This window comes from Geotrypetes seraphini, chromosome 7 (genome assembly GCF_902459505.1).
Source record: "Geotrypetes seraphini chromosome 7, aGeoSer1.1, whole genome shotgun sequence".
NCBI classification, from domain to species: domain Eukaryota; kingdom Metazoa; phylum Chordata; class Amphibia; order Gymnophiona; family Dermophiidae; genus Geotrypetes; species Geotrypetes seraphini.
In genome coordinates this window covers 3,619,980-3,644,287 of record NC_047090.1, presented here as the reverse complement: position 1 = coordinate 3,644,287, position 24,308 = coordinate 3,619,980, and the positions used below count along the sequence as shown (strand labels likewise).

At 44.0% G+C, this 24,308-nt stretch overlaps 1 protein-coding gene across 2 annotated transcripts in view; it reads right to left on the bottom strand.

Moving 5' to 3' along the window:
- TRIM24 (tripartite motif containing 24) overlaps window positions 1-24,308 on the bottom strand; it is a 230,085-nt gene that overhangs the window by 187,171 nt on the left and 18,606 nt on the right. For both annotated transcript variants that reach the window (XM_033951827.1, XM_033951828.1), the window contains exon 3: window positions 9,407-9,554. In XM_033951827.1, the coding sequence (XP_033807718.1) occupies window positions 9,407-9,554 (148 nt within the window). The remainder of the gene's footprint in view (window positions 1-9,406; window positions 9,555-24,308) is intronic.

The window sequence follows — 24,308 nt, the reverse complement described above, 5'->3', positions numbered from 1 at the left end:
TTTCATTTACAACTACCAAGAAAATGCCTTCCCCATGTTAAAACCCTTCCAAATTCAGATAAATCTAGTTAAGGACTATGCTACTCAGCCAAGGACAATGCATCAGGACTCCTTCCAGAAACAAAACCATAGGACCAATCAAGCCACTAAATGTTAACATGGGTTCTCCTCCCCAAGGGCTGTGAATGCTCTCCTGGAGGAGATAGTTCCAATCATTCCACAATGTTAACTCTTAGAGGCTGAACAATCCCAATAGGTACAGGGAACAAAAAAGGCCCAACCCTGAACTGAACCAAGGACAGGACTGCCACTCAGCCATCAGGCTGCCCCCACCCCCTCCCGGGGAGGTGTTCTGACCCTCATCTAAACCTCATGCATAAAGTTTAGATAAGGATTAGTAGAATGCCTGCAAATATTCTACTACATCAAAAAAAACACAGTATAAATTATATCAATGGATACAATAAGGAAAAAAGACCTCAACAGCCTCTGTGTCAAAAACCCAAAGTTTTTGCAATGACAGCCAATTGGAGTAAAGATTCTTATCATCGGTCTATAACCTCATTGTAACACCAATATGTGAAAAAATAATGTTTTAATAATCAAAATCCCATCACTAAATTTGAGGTGCTAAATGAGAAAAAAATTTGTATGAATGTGTGCTTTACATTTTATCACTTATTCATATGAATTCAAATCTCAATCACAGTAACTAGTAAAAGACTGAATGAAGACTAGTGTGTATGTTCTTATCACTGGTCTATACAAGAATACATATCTTGCTGTAACTGATGGCTAAACATGATAAAGCCTCAATGCTGTAAGCAAACTCTGTGGGCTGTATAAAGATTTTAAACAGCCAAAAGCAGAAGCACATTTATCTTGAATTGCCCAACGGTGGCCAGGACTTTTGCATATTGGCTTCTTCAGGAGGAGGTGTCTTCAGCATTAAAAAAATGATAATGCTGTCAGCAAATTGTCATACATTCTAACATATGGGTGGCATCATCCACAAAACCCCGGGTGCATGGTGTATTCAGATATGGTCATTACTACTGTTCTAAGAGCCAAGAATTCTGTGGCAGAGGCAGCATATGCCAAGGCTTGGAAGTTTTTCCAGAACTGGTGTGCTGGAGAGGGAGTTGAACCATCTCAGGGTCTTCTTTCAGCTATTATGGTGTTTCTTCAAGATGGGCTGGTAAAAGGACTAGCAGTAGGTTTTCTTAAGGTTAAAGTAGCAGGACTGTCATGTTTTAGAAGTTGTTAGGAGAATGTTTCTCTAACTTCTCATCCCGACATCGTTAGATTTTTAAAAGGAGCTACAAGATTGAAGCTACCAATGCAGCAGCCCTTTCCAACATGAAAGTTTAACATTGTTCTGCATTCCCTATGCAAGGCTCCTTACGAGCCTTTAGAGCAGGGGTGTCCAACCCGCGGCCCCACTCACACTCGAGGGTGATGCGGTGTTTTCCTCTGCCGCCCCCGGGTGATTTTCAGTCTTGCTGGCTCCATCCTCCGTCTTGCTGCAGCATTGCTCAAAGCCGCAAGCAGCGGATCCTATGTGCCTCTTGCGGCTGACCTGGAAGTGTTCCCTCTGACGTTGCGACGTCAGAGGGAACGCTTCCAGATCAGCCGCAGGAGGCGCGTGGAAGCTGCTGCCCACGGCTTTGAGCGCATATTGTAAGCACTTAAACATCAACGGAAGCATCAATAACTTTAAAAAAAAAAAAATGGGCAGCACCTTGGGCTGCCACCGCTCCATTCCCTAAGACCCTTCAGCCAGATCCTGGTGACTGAACATCAACGCAGCCACTGAGGAGGAGCTGATGACCCTGCGTGGGTAAGCCGGGCCGTGGCGCGCTGAGTCTGCAGAGCGAAGAGCTCGAGCTCCCTGCCGGCGGCCCAGGGCAGCTGCAGGTAGCACGCACGCCCCTCAAGCTCTTCCCCAGCTTGCACAAGTGCCGACCCTTGCTGCGTGTGGCCACGTGGAACCTACAGCGCTGCTCCATGGACAAGGCCTAAAACCCAGTACTCTGCATGACACAGCTGGAGAACGGGTAGGGATCAGCGGTTTTAAGCAAATGCTTCAATTTGGCCAGGAGGGGTAATTTGCTGTACTGCTGATGGGTGTGTGTGTGGGGGGGGGGGTAGAAATGCTGCTTCTGCACAGGGAAGGGAAGGGGGAAAAGAAATGCTGCTTCTGCACCCAATTGGGGAGAGAGAGGGAAAGAGGGAGAAGGAAAAGGAAGAGGAATGAAAGATGCCATGGGAGGGAGATACAAGACCATGGAGGGGGAGGAAGACATGCCAGGGCATTGGGGGGAGGGGAGGGAAGGAGACAGATGCCAGGCCAGAGGAAAGGAAAGAAGGAGAGGGGATGCCAAATAATGGAGGGAGAGGGGAAGGGGGAGTTGGAAGGAGAGGAGAGATGCCAGGGCATGGGGGGAGGGAAGGGAAGGTGATAGAGATGCCAGACCATAGGGTGAAATGATTAGGAAGGAAGGAAAGGAGAAGAAAGAGATGCCTGAGCATAGGGGAGGGGTGGAGACAGAAAAATGGAGAGGGGGTGAAGCTGAAATGAATCATATACAAAGGAGAGAAGGGACACAGGATAGACAGTTTATGGAAGGAGCCCTCTCTTCTCCAGTCTCATAAAGATCCAAGTTCTTCCCCTGTGCTAAAATAATCTTTAAAAATCAACGGGCTTAGGAAGTGGAAGTTACAGACACAAGCAGCGAGTAGCCCTTCAGGAGAAGGCAGAGAGGGCTGGGGGCAGCAGTGAAGGAGACTTGGGAAAGTTGATTTCAAATCCCAAACTTTGTAGGAATCACGTAGTCCAGGCGTAGGGAACTCCGATCCTCGAGAGCCGTATTCCAGTCGGGTTTTCAGGATTTTCCCAATGAATATGTATGAGATCTATTTGCATGCACTGCTTTCAATGCATATTCATTGGGGAAATCTTGAAAACCCGACTGGATTATGGCTCTCGAAGACCGGAGTTCCCTACCCCTGACGTAGTCCATTGGGTCGCTACAATAACCCCCTGAGATGTGGAATCCTTGATGAGCCAGTCATCCAGATAGGGAAACACCTGAAGACCATGGTTCTTAGAGCTGCTGCTACCATTACCAGGCACTTGGTGAACACTTTGGGAGATGAAGCCAGGCCAAAGGGTAGCACTCTGTATTGATATTGCAGATTCCCCACCCGAAATCTGAGATATTGATGGGAGGCTGGGTGAATGGGAATATGAGTATAGGCCTCCTTGAGATCCAGAGAGCATAACCAGTCGTTATGATCTAGAAGGGGGATAAAGAGACGCCAGGGACAGTGGAGGTTATGCTCTGTTTTAAACAGTCAAAAAGGCTGTGCAGCCTTAGGTGCAGTAGAAGGTTGAGGTTTCTGTTGCTTCTGATGCTGCTGCTTCTTGGGAGACAGACGATTGTAAGGAGCCGCACTCGGAGCATAACGCCTCAGGAAAATTGGAGGAGGTTGTGAAGGCTTGACAGGCGCTGGCTTAGGCTTTGGTCTGACAATGGAAACAAAAGTTTTTTCATGTTCAGATAATTTCTTTGTGGCTGCCTCGATAGATTCATGAAAGAGGTCATTGCCTGCACAAGGAATGTTAGCCAAGTGGTCCTGAAGATTAGAGTCCATGTCAATGGTACGAAGCCAGGCCAGGCGGCGCATTGCTACGGAGAAAGCAGTGGCTCTGGCTGACAATTCGAAGGCATCATAAGAAGACTGGAGAAGATGTAATCTGAGTTGTGACAGAGTAGCGATGACTTCTTGGAATTCGAAGTGCTTCTGTGTATCTAAATAGTTGAGAAATTTAGGAAGACGATCAATGAGGAACTTGAGATAAGTTACAAAATTAAAATTGTAATTCAGGACTTTGGAGGATATCATAGCATTTTGGTAAAGGCGACGTCCAAACTTGCCAATAGTTTTCCCTTCCAGGAGGATGAGATCTCTTTAAGGAGGACTCCACAAGCAGGGATTGGTGAGACAGCTGCGAATTCTCAAATCCTTTACTTGGAGTCCAGTTTGTCTGGAACAGCAGGAATTGTACAAGGAATCTCCAGGCATCGTGTAAATGTCCGAGACAAAAACTTGTGAAGAGGAAGCTTAAATGACTCTGCAGGAGGTTGAGGAAGATGCATGACCTCGAGATACTCCTTAGAGTATTTAGAACCAGCATCTAATTGAAGTTCCAGGTCATCACCCATCTGGTGAAGAAAAGAAGAGAAAGACAGCTGATCCGCCAATGCCTTGCTACGAGAAGGGCTCGATGACCTCGAGGCGGCCTGGGTCGAAGATGAAGCCTCACCGGGAAAAAAATCCTCAAAAGAATAAGGAGACTTGGACGAGGCAATGGAAGCCACTGAGTCCTCGAGGTCTGGAAGCGGAGACCTCAATCGAGGAGTCGGTGGTCTGGAAGAGCTGGAAGATGTAGATCGAGGCTTAGTTGAAGAAGGATGCTCCTTGGAAGAAGAGCTATGCCTGGAGGTATGCCTCGAGGAAGGCCTCGATCGACAATGAAAGTGGTGCTTAGAAGCAGGTCTCGAGGATCGAGGAGACTTCGCCCAAGAGATGGAAGCAGACGTTGCTACCAGGGAATGGATATGGCTAGAAGCTGTAGATCGGAGCTCATGAGGCTTGATGGAGGAATCTCGATGCACTCCCAAAGACTCTGCTCCTTGAATAGAGTGTGAGGATTCCTGTCGAGGCACTTGCAAAGAATCTACTCCTTGCTTAGAGTGCATATATGCCAGAGCAGACACTCGCAAAGACTCTGCGCCCTGCATAGAGTGTGAAGTTTCAGCTCGAGGCATAGGAAGAGGCTCGACCTCGCGGAAGTCTGCAGATTGACCAGGCTGGATTAGAGAAGACAGCTTTGGTCCCATTTTGGTTAGGAACTTAACAAATTGCTGCTCTAACATGGTCTGGAAGGAAGCCGGCAAGGATGGATCCGCGTCTGAAACTGGATCACCTGCTACAGCTATAGGCTCCAAAGTGGCAGTGGAAATGTGCTTTGACTTGGAAGTCTTAGAAAGCTTGAGGACCACTGCTGGAACTTTCTGCTGAGCTATCTGACCTGAGAATTCAGGGGAAAATACAGCAGGTGTACTCGAGGTAAGAGACGTCCCAAACGAGGAAGGTCTGATGAGGCTCGAGGTCAGAGTCGTGGAAGCAGGAGGACCCTCGGTAAAAGATGGAACCGAGGTCGCTTTCGAAGTCGAGGGGGTGACTGAAGAGTCCATCAGTTTCTCCACTAAAATCAGACAACGTTTAAGGGCTCGAGGTTGAAGAGTAGCACAGCGCTCGCACGACTTCGGTTGATGGTCCGTCCTGAGGCATTTGAGGCACCAACGGTGTGGGTCCGTGAGAGAAATCACAAGCTGGCACTGGCTACACTTCTTGAAGCCCATTGCTGGCTGGGACATAGGAGGAAAAATAGACACAGCGAAGTCGAAGCCCACAGGCTGCGGCCAAGCGGCCTGCCCCGCCAGTCGAACGGAGGAAAATAAAATAAGAATTTTTAAAAAACCAAAACTGTAAAGTTAAGAAAGAAACACAGCGATTCATGAAGAAAATAAACACAAACCGCGGTAAGAGAAGGCACGAAGTAACAAAGTTAAACTTAGCGAGTCAAAGACGGACTTCCCGCATCCGGGCTCCATGGATGATGTCACCCATATGTGAGAATATGCTGCATGCTTGTCCTGGGATAAAATGACTTATTTTTGGTAATGAAAACTGACATCAACATTGGACTATATCATCAAGATATGTAAACATCTCTGGCCCTTTCTGGTAATGAAAACTGGCATCAACTTTAGATTATATCATCAAGATATTTAAACATCTTTGGCCCTTTCCTAGATTTAATATCTAGTGAGGAGGTGGTAGGGCTGGTGCTATCATGCCTAAGGGCTCCTTTTACTAAGCTCTAGAGTTTTTAGCGCGCGCTAACCCCACGCTACACAAAAAATACTAACACAAGCTCACGCACTAAAACCGCTAGCGCAGCTTAGTAAAAGGAGCCCTAAATGTTTTCATTAGCTGCATTTTTGGCATTTGAGAATCATTGTTTAAGTAATTTAAATTTAAATTGATTGACTTCACTCAAGATAAGAAGCATAAAATCTGTTTTATTACTTGGGATTTAGCTAGGTACTTGGGACCTGGGTTGGCCACTGTTGGAAACAGAATACTGGGCTTGATGGACCTTCAGTCTGACCCAGTATGGCAATTCTTATGTTCTTATACAGTGGTGCCTCACACAACGAACTTAATTGGTTCCAGGAGCAAGTTTGTTATGCGAAAAGTTCGTTATGTGAAACGCGTTTTCCCATAACAATACATGTTAAAAAAAATAATTCGTTCTGTAGCATAAAATATGCTAAGATTGACATAAAAAAAGATAAATTTCTGCTGTTTCTCATAATCCTCTCTCTGGTAAACAAGGCGACAGATGGAATAGTCTATCTTTTGGATGGATAAGGTTCTGCTGATTGTTCTTGTATTTAGAAGAAGCTCAAATTCTCAGGTTGTAAAGGGGTCTGGATGTTCAGTTTCCTGCCTTTACTGTCTTTGTCCACAATTTCCAGTCGCAGTGTTGGGGCTTTCTTTGATTCTAGCCCCAGAGGGAGATTGTCTTGGGTCTTCAGGAGATTTTTGTCTGAATGATACGCAGCGTGCATCCCCAGGGCAAGAGGTTCTGCTCATAGGCTGCAGCTAACTGGTTCACAACCCGGCGTTCAACCTCATGTTTTATGGATCACTCTTTTTATGGATCTACCCCCAAAATGTCAAAACACAGAAAACCAAAGAATCAACTGTCCTGCTCCAAAAATATGATCTTAAAAATTAAAAGTCAACCATAATGCAATCGAACTAAAACTATGAAGAAGCAAAAAAGGTAAAAACCGGAGTAAAACTAAGGCAGCCCTTACCTTGTGTGAACAAACAACGATGCTCAGAGCAATGCGAAGTGAAAGTGAAACTGGCCCAAAAGCCACAGGTTATTTAAAATAGTGCAAATTGTAGCCATCTGCTAATACATCCATCACTTCCCGATCCCACACATTTTTTTTTTTCTAGCATCGCGCCGGGCCCCTGCGAGCCGACGGTCCGCCACTGCACAGGGAGCCAGGCGGAGAGAGGGCAGTTAAGCGCGGTGCCTGCGCGGAAGGATGCAGCTCGGGCGACTTCGTTGTGTGAAACGAAGTTCGTTGTGGGAAGCAAGACCTGAAGTTCGTTGTGCGCAGCGTTCGCTGTGCGAGGCGTCTGTTATGCGAGGCACCACTGTATATATATTTATGTGGAATGGAAGGAAATAGAGAGAGGAGATACACTTGGCTGCAAGGGAAAAGGAAGAGGAGAAAAGACGCATATGGATGGAGAAGGGGGAATGAACTCGGGACACAGAAGGGAGGGAGGGAATGGAAAGGGAGAATTGTTGGGCATGAGTGTGTGAGTGAGAGGAAAAGAGATGGTACACATAGGGAAAGGAAGAAAGAGGAAAATTGTTGGGCAAAGAGAGAGAAGAGTGAGGTAGAGATGCATGGAGAAGAGAAGGATGAGAGGGAGAAATGTTGGATATGATTGAAACGAACAAGATCCGTTTCTTGGTCCCGAAATCGTCCTGCACACACCCTGTCATCTGGGTACGGATATCCGGAGGCATTCTCCTTAGAGAGAAAAGATACGTAGACAGTGTTCTAAAGAGATTTGCCTGTTTTATTATCAGTGTACATTCATTTATATATTTTTTACATGGGTCAGTGGTATTAGCAGATGACGTAAGTACAGACCATATCTGGTGACAGGATACATAGGCTTCAAAGAAGTAATCAACACTAAAAAGGGGGGGGGTGGATGAATGAGCAGGATATGTACTTCATTGTTTAAATCAAAAGGTGTTAAAAGCTTCCTTTATCTATCTCAACCGGTACATGGCAGTGGGGGGGTTGAGCCTTCATTGTCTCAGACAGCTAACTTCGTTAACATGATTAAATGACCTCTTCCCAAACATCAAGTTTTTGATTACCTCCAGCATAGACAGAGACAGAAAACTTATCCTTTCAAATGTGTCCTATCAATGATCGTGGAGAGAGAACAGTAGGACAGATTGAAAGGAATGCTGGACATAGTGGTGGATGGAATGGAGGGAGAGATGTGGTATGTGCTGGAGAGGGGTGGAAGAAGGAAAAGTGTTGGGCATTGGGCTGGTGAGCAGTGTTGAAAGATGATGAACAGGATCTCGGGATGAGAGGGGAAGTAATCTCCACTCCCTTGCAGCAAGGGAGGGAATGAGAGAACGACAGATGGACAGTGAGAGAGAGAGAAAGGAGACATGTTGCCAATGAGGTAGAGAGAGGAAGAAAGTTGGACTCATCGAGTGAGAGAGATGCTGTTGGGGAAGGGAATGAGGCCCGGAGGAAGCATGTAGGAGGCAAAATGAAAGAAATGTTGGATGCAGTCAGAAGGAGGTGCAACTAGAGACTAATAAAATCACCAGACAACAAAGGTAGGGAAAATTATTTTATTTTCAATTTAGTGATCAAAATGAGTCAGTTTTGAGAATTTATATCTGCTGTCTATATTTTGCACTATATTTGTCTATTTTGTAGCTATTCCTGAGATGAAATTGCATATTTTAAACTCATCTGCCTTGACCACTTTGAAAAAAAAAATGAATATAAATGATAATTAACGTTTTCTCTGCATACAGTGTGCATTGTGTTTTTTTAATTTGTGGTTATCATTATGTATTGTTAATAAGATTATATTGTGTGTATATGAAAAATGAATGGAAGAAATTTCATTACAATTAGTACTATTATGGGGGTGGGGTCTTGGGCAGGGGCAGGGCAGGTCTGGGTGGGCCTGGGGTGCAGATTGGGCAGGGGTATTCAGTTGATATTTGTTAGACTTAGGGCAGTGGTCTCAAACTCAAACCCTTTGCAGGGCCACATTTTGGATTTGTAGGTACTTGGAGGGCCTCAGAAAAAATAAGTTTTTGTCTTATTAAAGAAATGACAATTTTGCAAGAGGTAAAACTATAGTTTTATAAATCTTTCCTTTTGACTAAGTCTTAATAATAATATTGTCATTTATAGTTAGAGACATATGATCAAGAAACTGTTTTATTTTACTTTTGTGATTATGATAAACATACCGAGGGCCTCAAAATAGTACCTGGTGGGACGCATGTGGCCTCTGGGCCACGAGTTTGAGACCACTGACTTATGGGGTACATGGCTTGAAGAAGTTGAGAAACACTGCTCTATATTACCCTAACCCAGCAGACTAAGCTTCTGTGAGCCATGACATCTGCTATCTACTTAGTATCATTTATACTCAAAACGAGACATAAAATTCTACAGTACAAGTTTACCTGGAGATACATCCTCTTTCTGCCTGACAGTATGATCCTTTGTGAATTTGACTCTCTGGTGAGCTCTGACACAAGTCTTGCATAGCCATTCCACACATTCAACACAAAATCCTTGCGCTTCTGCATTATCCTCACAGCTTGTGCACACCTGTTCAGTGAATGAAGTAATAAATAAAAAGTATTCAGTAAAGGGGAAGGAAATTAATGACTTGAAATTATATGGTTACCGAGTTCTACAGCAATTTGTCAATTTGAGAGGATATGGAGTATAAAATCAAGTTTAGTAAGAATGACAGTCATGCTTGTTCAAATGGATTGTTCACATAAGAAACTCTACAGATCTAAACAGATTTGCAAAGTTATCTGTTATAAGAGGTAATGCAAATAAAGCAGGCAGATTTAACAAGTATTACAATATAAGGAAATTTAGCCAAGTTACTTATTTGTAGCAGGTGTTCTCTCTACAAATGATCTACTCTTTACAACTCTAGAAATGACAATTATTCTTCCATTGTAATCCCCATTCTTTATATCTTTTGTAACCCCCATTTTTATATCTTTTGTAATCTGCCTTGAACCGCAAGGTAATGGCAGAATAGAAATCTCTAATGTAATGTAATGTAATTAATGTAGATAGACCGGGAAAAGCTTAGCTTGGGTTTTATAAGCTCTACTGAAACTCATTGTATATGCCACATTTCCCATTCTGAACTATTGTGGATTTGCTCAGATTATATTAAACTTAGAAAACACAATGGACTTAGGGATATTTGGAGTATTGAGATTGGACAGACAATTTCTGTTTCTCAATGGCCACGATTTTGGTCCTGGAGATTAAGATCTACAAAGTCAGCATCTATGAATCAAACATGGATGTTTTTATTACATAGAGTGTTATGGACCCCTACGCGCCTGCAAAAGATAGATAGCACTAGATCCAATAGATGCTGGCATTGTAAAACAGAAATAGGGACGTTAGATCACTTAATTTTTTTTTGTCCCTGTATAAATGCCTTTTGGAATCTGATTTGGCCCCAAATTAACAAATTAACAAATTATTAGAAAATCATGTAGGACTCTCATATGACACCGTATTATTTGGAACTGCAATGAGAACTCAGAGTCCGATCTCAGTAAACAATAACAAGCTTCTTTTAATATTAACAGGAGTCGCCATGCAACAAATCACGCAAAATTGGAAAGATTATACCAAATTAAATTATACGTTCTGGTGGAATTCTGTATGTCACATTTACAAAATGGAAAAAGTATTAGCATTACAACATGGGAATCTTAACAATTTCAAAAAAATTTGGCAACCATTGACTAAATTTTCTTTTTTTTTTTTTAGTCAAGGTTTGTTTATTAAAGTTTTAAATACAAAGCATGGAGTAAAACAGACATGAAAAACTGTCAATAAGAGACATGTATGCTTGTAGAACGTTAATGCTATCATGCTGAAAAACCAACAACAGCTCAAATAAGTAACAATAGGGAGAGCAAAGTATGTCTCCTATAAAAGTAGAGAACATCCGATTTACAATCATAAGCATGAAAATAACGATAAATAACGCTAAATAAATGAACATAAGGAAAATATGCAAAAATGTGAAATCTGTATGTAAAAGAAAAAGTAATTAAGAAGGAAGTGAAAAGCGGAGGGAAGGGAACGGTCTACTCAGGGAGAAGAAATAGAGTGCAGGTAGGTTTTTAGTCGTGACCATTTCTTTTGAAAGGAAAGATATCTGTTGGAGGATTTTGCCAGGTAAGCTTCCGTTCTATAAGTAAGGCATACTAGATTCCACCATTGGCAATGAGAAGCCTTGGATAAATCTTTCCAATGTGTGAGTAGAATTTTTAAAGCCAAGGAAAGTAGTATGTCAAACAGAAAATGATCTGGCTCAGATATCAGTGGGGAGACCTGGAAGGATTTCAACAAAAGCATTTGGTATGTTAGAGGGACGTTAATGCTGAAGACAGAGCAAATGGTATCCCATGTGGAGGACCAGTATGAGGAGATTGAAGGACAGGAGAAAAGAAGGTGTTTTAAGGAGCCTATTTCTGATTGACAGGTCCAACATTTATTGGAGAAGGAAGCGTTAATTTTATGTGATCTAATCGGGGTCCATATCGCTCTATGTAGCAAAAAGACCATAGGTTGGAGGATCGATGCAGAGCGAGAAGTATGGAAGGTGGAATGAAATATGTGGGACCATGCGTCATCAGAAATGGAGATCTCAAGGTCTGACTCCCAGGAGGTGTGAAGGTGGGGTGATGGTACGCATAATAGGGATTTGAGAAGTTTATAAAAATGAGAAGCGGAATGGCCTAAAGCTAAGAATTGACGAGAAAACGTGTATAAAGATGGAGCGGACATAGAAGCAACAGGAAGGAGACCAGATTTTTTAAGGGAGGATCTTAATTGAAGCCATTTATAAAAATGCGATGCATCAATGGAGAAAGCTTCCATGAGCTCATTGAATGTGAGAAAGGTGCCATCAGGGTGGCACACAGAACCTATGTCCCAAATATGATGGGAAGACCAATGAGGCCAGAATATGGGTTTTTTTATCAATGGAAATCTTTTTGTTATACCATAAAGGGCATAGAGATGATTGACTCCATGGAACGTCAAGGTGGGAGTCAATCATTGTAAGAGCCCTGTGGGTGGACGATATGATGGGGTTATTGAGAAGATTGGGGGAGCCCGAAGCGCCCATAAGGCGAAAAAGGGGGAGTGGGTTAGCAAAGGACGACTCCAAGTGAAGCCAATTGGGCGTATCCTGCAAGGTAGGAGAGGAGAGCCACATCGCCCCTTGTTTCAATATGAAAGCTCTGTGGTAACATAGAAGATCTGGAAAATTAACACCACCCTGACAGGTGGGGGCCTTTAGTTTGCAGAGAGAGATTCTGTGAGGCTTATCATTCCATAGGAATCTAGACATTTTCGATTCGAGTTGTTTGTATATCGAGGCCGGGAAAAGGAGAGGAAACATATTGAAGATATATGTGATCTTAGGGACCACCATCATTTTTATGGTATCTAATCTGCCCCACCATGAGAGATGTAAAGGTGACCAGGAGGAGAGAGTATGCGAAAGTTGGGTAAGAATCTTAGAGGTGATTAAGTGTATGGATGAGCGGATGTCTCTGCCAAATGTAAGACCCAAATATTTGATCCCTTCAGTGACCCAGGTAAGAGGTTGGCTGGAGATGGTGAAAGGAGTGCATGACTCAGTCAGCGGCATAATTTCGGTTTTATCCCAGTTGATTTTATAGCCTGAAATTAGGGAGAAAGAAGATATAAGTTGCATTAAAGAGGACAGTGATGACTCTGGATCAGAGAGGTATAATAAAATGTCGTCTGCATAAGCTGAAATTTTAAATTCAGTGTCCGCTATTGAGATGCCCTTAATGGATGATGTTGATCTGATAGCTACAAGGAGGGGCTCCAAGGCTAGGTTAAACAGAAGGGGGGATATGGGGCATCCTTGACGGGTCCCTCTGTGTAAAGTGAAAGGGGAAGAGGCTTCATCATTTACAATTAGTCTAGCTGTGGGGTCATGATAGAGAAGGGAGATCATGTGAATGAAGGAGGGAGGCAGACCAAATTTAGAGAGAACAGCAAAAAGATAATGCCACTCCACCCTGTCGAACGCCTTTTCTGCATCCAATGAAACAAGAGCTTTAGGGTCAGGGTTCGATACGGTGGAGTGGAGTATATGACATAATAATCTTGTATTGTCTGCTCCAAAGCGACCCTTCATGAATCCTACTTGGTCTCTGTGAATCAGACAAGGCATAACTTTTTCTAAACGAAACACTAGAATTTTAGCAAAAATTTTATAGTCCAAATTCAACAGTGAGATAGGTCGATAGTTTTTCACAAGTTGAGGGTCTCTGTTAGGTTTTGGAAGAACAATGATGTTCGCCTCCAGGAAACGATGAAGACCCTGAGGGTTTGAGATTAGGCCTTGGAAGTAAGAGAGTAAGTGCGGAGTCAGGAGGGTGGAGAATGACTTGAAGAATTCTGAGGTCAATCCATCTGGGCCCGGAGCCTTGGCAGAAGGTAAGGAGGCAATGGCACGCTGGATTTCTTCTGAAGAAAGTGATTGTTGTAGACATTGACGTTGAGGGTCAGTGAGAGTAGGTAAGTCCAGAGAGCGAAAGAAGTCAGGAATTGAATTGCTAAATTTTCTAATGATTAGACTTCTTAGCACAATTATACTATTTATATAGGAATGGGATGGGATATGCATATTTTTTGGAGTCATTAATGTAAAAATGGGGAGGGATTTATAACTTTTGAGTATATATGATATATAATATATATTGTTTCATAAATTAATGTTATATTAATGATAGATACAATGATATATAGTAATTAATTATATTACATGAGATTCAAATTTTGTAAAAAATGAAAATTCAATAAATAAAAATTTAAAAAAAACAAAAAAAAAAAAAAAAAGAAAACACAATTCTCTTTGAAGATGCAAAAACTTGTTATCTTACCATCCACAGAACCCCTGCTAAAGGATAAAGGTCCAGATTCTTAAAAGTTTAATGCCATTGCTAAACTGTTTTCCAATGGTTTAACCTGAAAGCATTTACCATATATACTCGAACATAAACCGGGATTTTGGAGCCAAAAAATTGGCCCAAAATACACCAATACACCCCATCCTAGAATTATTGCAGGCCACCAGGCTCTGCCCCCCTCCCTGCCCTAGCCTCATACCTCATCTTGCCGATCCCCGGTGGAGGTGCAGCGGCAGGAGCAAACTTTCCAATTTCCTGCCCTGCTGCTAACCGGCTGCTGCGAGTTCCTTCGGACGCTGAGCAGCATAAGCTGGAGCGCGATTTGCCGCTGCTGCTCAGTACTGCAAATCTTGAAAGTACCTCATGGTATATGTCTGCTGGTAAAGTTGTACCCTCAGCTGACTTACCTACCAGCAGCATTATGGAGCCAAACTCTGCCAAAAATTTTGGTTCGTGAATTTTTTTGCCTACTTTGCTGATTTGTAGAAATGGAAGCACATTTGCAAAAGATTTCAAACTGGGCACAGAAACTTGCGCCAAGGTGTTGTGCCAAACTGCAAAATTTCAGACTCCTAAGTAGTTTCCTCCTGCTGCCGTACAGTGAGAGATTAGAGAAACTGGGCCTCTTCTCCCTTGAAAAGAGGAGACTGAGAGGGAACATGATTGAAACATTCAAGATAATGAAGGGAATAGACTTAGTAAATAAACAGGTTGTTCACCCTCTCCAAGGTAGAGAGAACGAGAGGGCACTCTCTAAAGTTAAAAGGGGATAGATTCCATACAAATGTAAGGAAGTTCTTCTCCACCCAGAGAGTGGTAGAAAACTGGAACGCTCTTCCGGAGGCTGTTATAAGGGAAAACACCCTCCAGGGATTCAAGACAAAGTTAGACAAGTTCCTGCTGAACCAGAACATACGCATGTAAGGCTAGACTCAGTTAGGGCACTGGTCTTTGACCTAAGGGCCGCCGCGGGAACGGACTGCTGGGCACGATGGACCACTGGTCTGACCCACCAGCGGCAATTCTTATAATAATAATAACAACTTTATTTTTCTATACTGCCATAATCTTGCGACTTCTAGGCAGTTCACAATGAAGAAAAGCTGTACAAACAGCGAATTACAGAGTATAGGTAGATAAGAGAACATTGAACGGTCAGTGAAATTACAAGGTGAGTTACAAGGTCAGTGAATTACAAGGTTCACAATGAAGTAAAGCTATACAATCAGCGAATTACAGAGTAAAAATAAATAAGAGAACATTGAGCGGTCAGTGAATTACAAGGTGCAAAATGGTTAGAAGAAAAATATACATAAGTTGTTGAAAAGAATTTACTTATTTTCATATTACATTAAAAATGATCGGGCACCAGCGGGAAGCTGGGTACGATTGTGAGGGGGACGTAATGGCAGACAGAGAATAAAGGGTTCCTATTATGAGGAATGAAGGAATTCGGGTGAGGTGTGGTAGCTTTGATTGTGGGGGGAAAAAGTCTGGCTAGGGTATGAATTTCTTAAACAAGGTGTTTTTTAATTCTTTCCGAAAGACACTGTAGGTCTGTCTAGTGACATCAATGAAGTAGCCTAGCCAAGTTTGCTGTCTACCAGCTTGGAACTTGAATGTTCTGTCTAGGAAGGTTCGATATCTGCAGCCTGTGATTTTTGGGTATGTAAAGAGATTGCGGTTTCTGGTAGACCTAGTGGAGGAATAGAATTCGAAGTGAGGTAGCAGGTAGTTGGGGGCCAGTGCTTAAGCAAAGTTGGCATTTTAGGTCACACGAGGCATGGGAGTGGATTGATTGTTTTTGTTCAACCACCCCTAGCTCCTGACCAAATTGAGATAGATCCAAAAAATTTTGCAGAGTTTCATTTGAAACCCTAGACAACATCCCTGTAAAATTTGGTTGGATTTCAAAGGGGGGGGGGGGGGTCAAGCGTGGGCGGTTTTCAGTATTGGATGAGGACTACCTGGTCGCGAAGAAGATGTTGAAAAGCGTTGAGAGCCTTGAAAATCATTCTGAGTTCCAACAGATTTATGTGACATTGACGATCCGTACGGGTCCAGTGGCCTTGAGTACGGAGACCATTGAGATGAGCGTCCCAAGCGTAGGTCGAAGAGTCTGTCGTGAGGACCTTTTGATGAGGGGGTGTTTGAAAAAGTAAGCCTCTGGAAAGATTGGAAGAGAGCATCCACCAACGGAGAGACTTCTTCAAGGAAGGAGTGACTGAAATGCGTCAAGAAGGAGGGTCGCAAACTTTCGTCCACTGAGATGCCAGGGTCCACTGAGGAATTCTGAGGTGAAGTCTTGCAAAAGGAGTCACGTGTACTGTGGAGGCCATGTGACCCAGAAGTACCATCATGTGTCTCGCTGAGATGGAAGAGCGGGAAGACACTGTGTGACAGAGTTGTAGAAAAGCCTCCAGACGTTGTTGTGGAAGGAATGCTCTGAGTTGGAGTGTCCAGAACAGCTCCAATGAATTGTAGATTCTGTGAGGGCTGAAGTTGAGATTTGGGAAAGTTGATTTCGAACCCAAACTTTGTAGGAACCACATATCCGTTGGGTCGCTACAATAACCCCTTGAGATGTGGAATCTTTGATGAGCCAGTCATCGAGGTAGGAATACCTGAAAACCATGGTTCCGGAGAGCTGCTACTACCACTATCAGGCACTTGGTGAACACTCTGGGAGATGAGGCCAGGCCGAAGGGTAGTACTCTGTATTGAAAATGCAGATTCCCCACCCGAAATCTGAGGTATTGATGGGAGGCCGAATGAATGGGGATATCTCACGGGCCGCATCGAAGCGGAAGAAGATATCTTCTTTTTCAAGGGACCCACGGCAACAAGAGGGCATCCGTGGAAAATCAGAGGCGGGAAACTACGAGGTGACACCAGGAAATTCTTTTTCACTGAAAGGGTGGTTGATCGTTGGAATAGTCTTCCACTGCAGGTGATTGAGGCCAGCAGCGTGCCTGATTTTAAGGCCAAATGGGATCGACACGTGGGCTCTATTCGCTAAGCAAAGGTAGGGGAGGGTCATTAGGGTGGGCAGACTAGATGGGCCGTGGCCCTTATCTGCCGTCTATTTCTATGTTTCTATGAGTGTAGGCCTCCTTGAGATCCAGAGAGCAAACCAGTCGTTCTGCTCAAGAAGGGGATAAAGAGATGCCAGGGACATTTGATACTTTTCTTTGACTTAAAAATTTGTTGAGAGCCCTGAGATCTAGAATGGGTCACAGATCACCCGTCTTCTTCGGAACAAGGAAGTAACGGGAGTAAAAACCCCTGTTCTTCTGTTCAAAGGGAATTGGTTCGATGGCATGGAGAGAAAGCAGAGCTTGAGCTTACTGAAGAAGGGCGGTCTGGGATGGATTGGAAGGATACTCTCTTGGAGGAAGCTATGGTGGAACCTGAGTGAAATGAAGAGAGTATCCCTCCCTGATGCACCCATAAGTCGGTTGTAATTATTGTCCATCGGTTGTAAAAATGATGGAGACGACCTCCCATAGGGGGAAAGGAGACAGAGACTGAACAGTGGAGGTTATGCTCTGTTGTTAATACTCAAAATGGCTGAGAAGCCTTAGGTGCAGCAGAAGGTTTCTGTTGCTTCTGAGGTTGTTGTTTTTTCAGAGGAGGGTGAGTATAAGGAGCCGGCTTTGGAGCAAAACGCCTTTGATAGATAAGAACAGGGCGTGCAGGCTTGGCAGGAGCTGGCTTTGGTTTAGGTCTAACTATAGAAGCAAATGATTTTTCATGGTCAGATAATTTCTTGGTGGCTTCCTCGATGGATTCATCAAAGAGGTCATTGCCCTCACAAGTAATGTTAGCTAAGCGGTCTTGAAGGTTAGAGTCCATGTCAATGGTACAAAGCCAGGCAAAATGACGCATAGCTACAGAGCAAGCAGCCCCTCGGGCAGACAACTCGAAGGCATCATAAGATGATTGGAGGAGATGCAGACATAATTGAGAGAAAGAAGCAATGACTTCCTGAAACTCAAAATGGATTTGATTATCCAAATAAGCCAAAAACTTTGGTAGACGAGAAAGAAGAAATTCAAAGTAGGTGATGAAATAAAAATTATAATTGAGGACATCATATCATTCTGGTAGATGCGATGTCCGAATTTGTCCATAGTTTTCCCTTCCCTTCCAGGAGGAACTGTGGCATAAACCTTGGAAGGATGGGAACTCTTCAAGGATTCAACAAGCAGAGATTGATGAGATAACTGTGATTTGTCAAACCCTTTGCGATGCACAGTTTTATACCTAGAGTCCAATTTTCCTGGAACAGCCGGAATGGAAAAAGGTGTTTCCATGCATCGACCAAAAGTCTGATTCAAAAGCTTATGAAGTGGAAGCTTAAGACATTCTGCCGGAGGTTGAGGAAGATGCATGACTTCTAGATACTCCTTAGAATACTTGGAGCCAGTGTCCAATTGAATATCCAAGTCTACAGCCATCTATCGCAGGAAAGACGAGAAAGATAGCTGATCTGCCAATGCTTTGCCTCGAGAAGGACTCGAGGACGTCGAAGCAGCCTGTGTCGAAGAAGAAGTTTCGGCAGGGAAAAAGGCATCAAAGGAACCTGGTGACTTGGACGAGGCAATCGAGACTGGAACGTCCTCGAGGTCCGGCATTTGAGACCTCGAACAAGGAGTCGGTGGTCTGGTCGAGGTTGGAGTAGATCGAGGCTTCGAGGAAGATGGTCTGTCATTAGAAGAAGAATGATGCATGGAAGGATGCCTCGATGAAGGCCTCGAATGTCGGTGAGAACTGTGTCTGGAACCAGATCTCGAGGAGAGTTTGCCTCGGAGACGTAGGCAGCCGATGCCGATGTATGAATAGGACTAGAGGCTGTAGATCGAAGCTCCAGAGACTTGGTGGAGGAATCTCGATGCACTCTCAAAGACTCTGCTCCTTGTTTAGAGTGTGAAGATTCTGGTCAAGACACTCGCAAAGAATCTGTTCCTTGCTTTTCGTGCTTAGATGGCAGACCAGACACTCGCAGAGACTTTGCTTCTTGCAAAGAGTGTGTAAGTTTAGACTGGGGCAAAGGAAGCGGCTCGACCTCACGGGAGTCTGCTGAATGCCTAGGCTGGATAAGAGGAAGCAGTTTGGGTCCCATATTAGTAAGGAACTGAATAAACTGCTTCTCTAACATGGTCTGGAAAGAAGCCTGCAAGGATGGATCCGCCTCTGAAACCGGACCACCTGCTTTGGCTGGAGGTTCCTTCGAGATAGTGCGAGTGTGTTTCGACTTAGGAGTCTTGGACACTTTAATCACCACCGGCGGAACAGACTGCTGAGCTATCTGACCTGAGGAAACAGGGAAGAAACAGCAGATGACGTCGAACAAGAGCCGCTGCAAACGAGGAAGGTCTGATGAGGCTCGACGTGGAAGCAGTAGGCGCAGAAGGAGCCTCGATGGAAGTCGAGGCCTTAGACGCCTTCGAAGTCGAGGGATCAGTAGGAGACTCCATCTCGAAAAGCTTGTCCACCAGAATGCAACGACGCTTGAAAGCACGAGGCTGAAGTGTTTGGCAAGGCAGGCACGACCTAGGATGATGTTTCGGCCCAAGGCACTGAGGCAGCATCCATGAGGGTCCGTAAGAGAGATCACGCACTGACACTTGCTACACCTCTTGAAGCCTGTAGCAGGCCTGGACATAGACAGAAAAATAGCCGCCGCAAAGTCGAAACCCTCGGGCTGCAAAACGAATGGAAGAAGAAAATTTTTTTTTTTCAACTAAAATAAAAGAAATAAAATAAAACAGCGATTCGTGAAGAAAAAAACACAAACCGCGGTTGAGAGAAGGTACAAAGCGAACGAAGTTAAACGCAGAGAGTCAAAGATGGACTTCTTGGCTCTGCGGAAAACTGAGGATACGCGCCCTGCGCTGGACGGGAAGGCACTCGCGCATGCGCGGTGCGGGTGACTCGAAACTTCGATTTCTTCAAGAAAGTCTGTTTGCGAGGCGTCCGCATCCAGGCTCCGTCGATGATGTCACCCATATGTGAGAATACCTGCCTGCTTGTCTTAGGATAATGCCCAGGCTGGATTAGAATAACAAGCTTCAGTCTCATGTTAGTAAGGAACTGAATGAACTGTTTCTCTAACATGGTCTGGAAAGAAGCCGGCAAGGATGGATCCACGTCTGAAACCGGACCACCTGCTTTGGCTGGAGGTTCCAGAGAGGCAGTGGAAATGTGCTTCGACTTGGAAGTCTTAGGCACCTTAAGCACCACTGCTGGAACTTTCTGCTGAGCTATCTGACCTGAAGATACAGAGGAAGATACAGCAGACGTCGTCGAGGAAAGAGCCGCTGCAAACGAAGAAGGTCTGATGAGAATCGAGGTCGAAGCAGTGGAGGCAGGAGGACCCTCTGTCAAAGGCGAGTCCGAGGTCGGATTCGAGGTCGAATCCATCCCGAAGAGCTTTTCCACTGAAAGTAGATGGCATTTAAGAGCTCGGGGTTGAAGAGTAGCAAAGCGCTGGCACGGCTTCGGGTGATGGTCTGGCCCAAGGCACTTGAGGCACCTACTATGTGGGTCCGTGAGAGAAATCGCACGCTGACACTGGCTACACTTCTTGAAGCCTGTTGTTGGCCGGGACATAGGAGGAAATATAGCCGCCGCAAAGTCGAAGCCTCTGAGCTGCGGCCGAGCAGCCTGCCCCGGCAGCCAAACAGAAGAAAGAAAATTTATTTTTATTTTTTTTGAAAGAGAAATAAAAGAAAAGAAAAACACTGCGATTCGTGAAGAAAAAGAACACAAACCACAGTGAGAAAAGGCACGAAGTAACAAAGTTAAATGTAGAGAGTCAAAGACGGACTTCTCGGCTCCACAGAAAACTGAGGATACTCGCCCTGTGCTGGGCTGGAAGGCATGCGCACTGCGGCTGACTCGAAACTTCTAGTTTCTACAAGCAAGTCTGCTTACGAGGTTTCCGCATCGGGGCTCCGTCGATGACGTCACCCATATGTGAGAATACTCTGCCTGCTTGTTCTGGGATAAAAGAAGATTCCCGGAAGAGAAGAAGGTGAAAATGGGAATGAAAGAGAGAAAAGGAAAAAAATGATAGATTTTGCTAACATGACTGCTCTTCTTGAACAAACAATAACAGCTGATACTGATAGAGCAACTCTTTTAGTATCATTTGTATTTGAGCAAGATGTAAATATGATTATGAAATTGTTCTTTAAAAATTCACAAAAACCATTTCGGGAACAGAAAATATGGATTTATCCCGACGTCGCTAAGACCACTCAAGAACGGAGGAAAGAATTTCTTTCTATGCGTCAAGAGACTATTAAATTGGGAGCAACGTTTCTTTTAGCATACCCCTGCAAATGCTTGGTTAGGTATTTAGGAGTTAAATATACATTTTTCTCTCCAAACCATCTGAAGGAATTCTTAGATGTTAAGAAGAGCATTAGGGATTGAGGGATAATGGAAGTAAAGCAGTTGTTTAGATATATTTAGCCTATTTGTTTTAATTAAATTTATCTTTAATTTTCTCTCATAAATCATTGCTTGACTATTCCCTCATTATGGTGTCTAAGAAGGGGATAAAGAATGTATTATTGTAAGAATGAACTTTCATTATTCTTGGTTTATTTTTCCTCCCTGTGTTTATTGGAGCAAGATATATTCTTGTAAATTTTGATGTATAATTAGAAATAAATAAATAAATAAAATACATTGCTTAATAACCCTTGTTCTCTTCAGCCTCAAGGTTTCTACAGATGTCTGGAATATGCATTTCATAAGCAAGCAATTTTACTTGCTTCTTATCAGAGCACAGAGCAATAAAACTGTAAACAATTTAATCAACATAACATTTCATCCTCAGGATGAATCAAGCTGTAAGCATAATATTTCATTGCCAAAGATTTGATTTAATAGCAAAGCTCTGCATTTAGTTTATTTCACAGTGTATGCAAAAATCTACTCTTGTAAACTTACATATATATTTTTTCTGAGGGAGCCCTTGATCTGGGCCATCAGGGTAGGTCAAAATCTTACTCAGGACTCTAATGATATCATATAGAGCATTGGCAACATAATCCCCTCCCGCCTTAAACATGTGAAGACAGGTGGTCTCAAGCTCCGAGAAACTAGTCAGCAATCTGGTATGATAACCCATGCTTTGATACCCAAAGCCAGCACTTCAAACTGTCTTTTAAGGACCACATCCACCTTAAAGTCCTGTGCGTCCTTGAGCATCAATCTACCCTCACTAGGAAGAGAGGTGTGCTTGGCCACTTGCACTACTGGGGAATCCACTTTCAGACGCACGAGTAGCTGTTGGAAGGCTGAGCCATTAGGATAGAGCTTGTACATAGCTTTGGCCTTTACAAAGCCTTCAAGTGACTCCCATTGGTCAGTGTTTAAGGAGATGATATCTGGATGAACAGGAAAAAAGGTTGTCTGTGCATTAGTGTTGCTAATAACGGAACACAGAGGTGGAGGGCTGCTGAGCATCGAGCTTCAATGCAGAGACGTGTCAAAAATGACATGTGAAAGGAAGCTGATTTGAAAAGGCACTGAAGGATTATCACTGTGATCCACAGCCACTCCTGCCTCCTGACCTCCAGACCCTAAAAGGGATCCCAAATTGTCCGCAGACATAGAGGAGCCATGTGATAATAAGGGCGTGGAAAGAGACTTCCAATCATCCCAGTTCTGCTCTGAAGGGTCACTGATACTAGGAATCGTCATGGTGTGAAGTGGAGTTGCCTGCTTGGGAGAAGGATCCCACCCCCCCTCCTGAGGCAGAGCCAGCATGCTCGTAGGCAGCATAGCACTTCCTTAACCAGTTAAGTAAGCTTTCCATAAAAAGCTGACAAAGTCGGAGAAGCCTTGCTCCGGAGGCCCCAAGGACTCTTGTAAGACCCCAGACTGGGGAATTGGGCTTTCCTTCGCCACTACATGCTAGAGTTTTGACCTCTCATTTCTCGCAGTCTGTCAGCAGGATCTCTTCCCCATAGACCGGTCTTTCTGGGCTTTTTGTGGTTCCAACACCTTGGAGGATCAATTAGAGGCTGAGCCCGAAGCTTCCGCCCACTCCTCCCTGCCCTATGGCACATGGAACACAAATGCTCCTCAGCTGGTAATCTGCACAATAAACTCAAAGATTGGGGCTAGACTGACCTAGGGCATTCATAACAGATGTCCCTAGGCAAAACAAGGGGTTCTGAGGCAGAACATAGGATTTTTGGAAAAAAAAGTCCAAGATGGCTGCCACCAGAAAATCTGTGCCACAAACGGCCCATTGAAGCCAAACAGAAAAATAAAAAATAGCAAACTAGGGGTTTTGGAGGGGGGGAACCTAACCCTAACCCTGGAAACCCTCAAAAACTGGGGGTTTTAGACTCCCCCCCCCCTCAATTTTCTCCTTAGGGACTAATGGGAGTACTCATTGTGATTTCCAGTGTCTGTCAGCCTGAATCAGCCTACTTGCAGGGGAAGAATTTCTGCCTCAGAAATTAACTAGCACAAGTCAGCCAATGAAGTTCTTCTGGCTGCCAATCGGGCGGACCTTGACCACAAACTCTCACCCCCAAAACTTTGCAGCCTGCTCCCTGATACCCAGAGGGTTGTTAAACAGGGACCCACTGCCTGCGCTCAAGCCTCTGATAAATCAGCAAGCGAGCAACTCCCAGGTGCAAGGACCCCAAGCTCCTGAAGGGACACAAAGCAGGTAATCAGAGATTGGCCTGGGAGCACTAGTCCATCCACACGGGACTGCGTCCTTTCCCCAGTAAGTCCAAGAAGGGAACCTCCGAGAACTGAAGCCATGAAGAAAAATCCAAAGACAAGATGGCAAAAATTCCCCAGAACAACAAAAAGAAGCAGAGCAGATCAGCATACACTTTCTGAATTTTATTGTCGAAGGAAAAACTGAAGAGGGAGTTGATCTCCACTGCAGAAAGTGAGATGTTCAGAGTCTTAAAGAGATACACTTCTGCAGATTCATGACTAATTTGAAGTAACAGCTATTTTACAGAATCCTATGTCTTTACTACTGAAGTTGTATTTTTGTTTCTATTTCTCTGGAATTGCTGTATATGCAGAGTCTTGACTTCTTGGGGTTTCCAGTTCAAATTTTTTGCCTTTATATCTTCTATTACTGATCCATGGACCTGTTTCATATTGTTGAGGGTCTGTCTGTGTGACCAGGGTATAGTCTCCTGCTAGAATATAGCTTCTGTGTAGAGATCTTGTAACAGTTTCATTTGTTCTGTCTTCTCACTAGGAGTGTGTGGCGCAGTGGTTGGATCTACAGCCTCAGCACCCTGGGGTTGTGGGTTCAAACCCCGCGCTGCTCCTTGTGACCCTGGGCAAGTCACTTAATCCT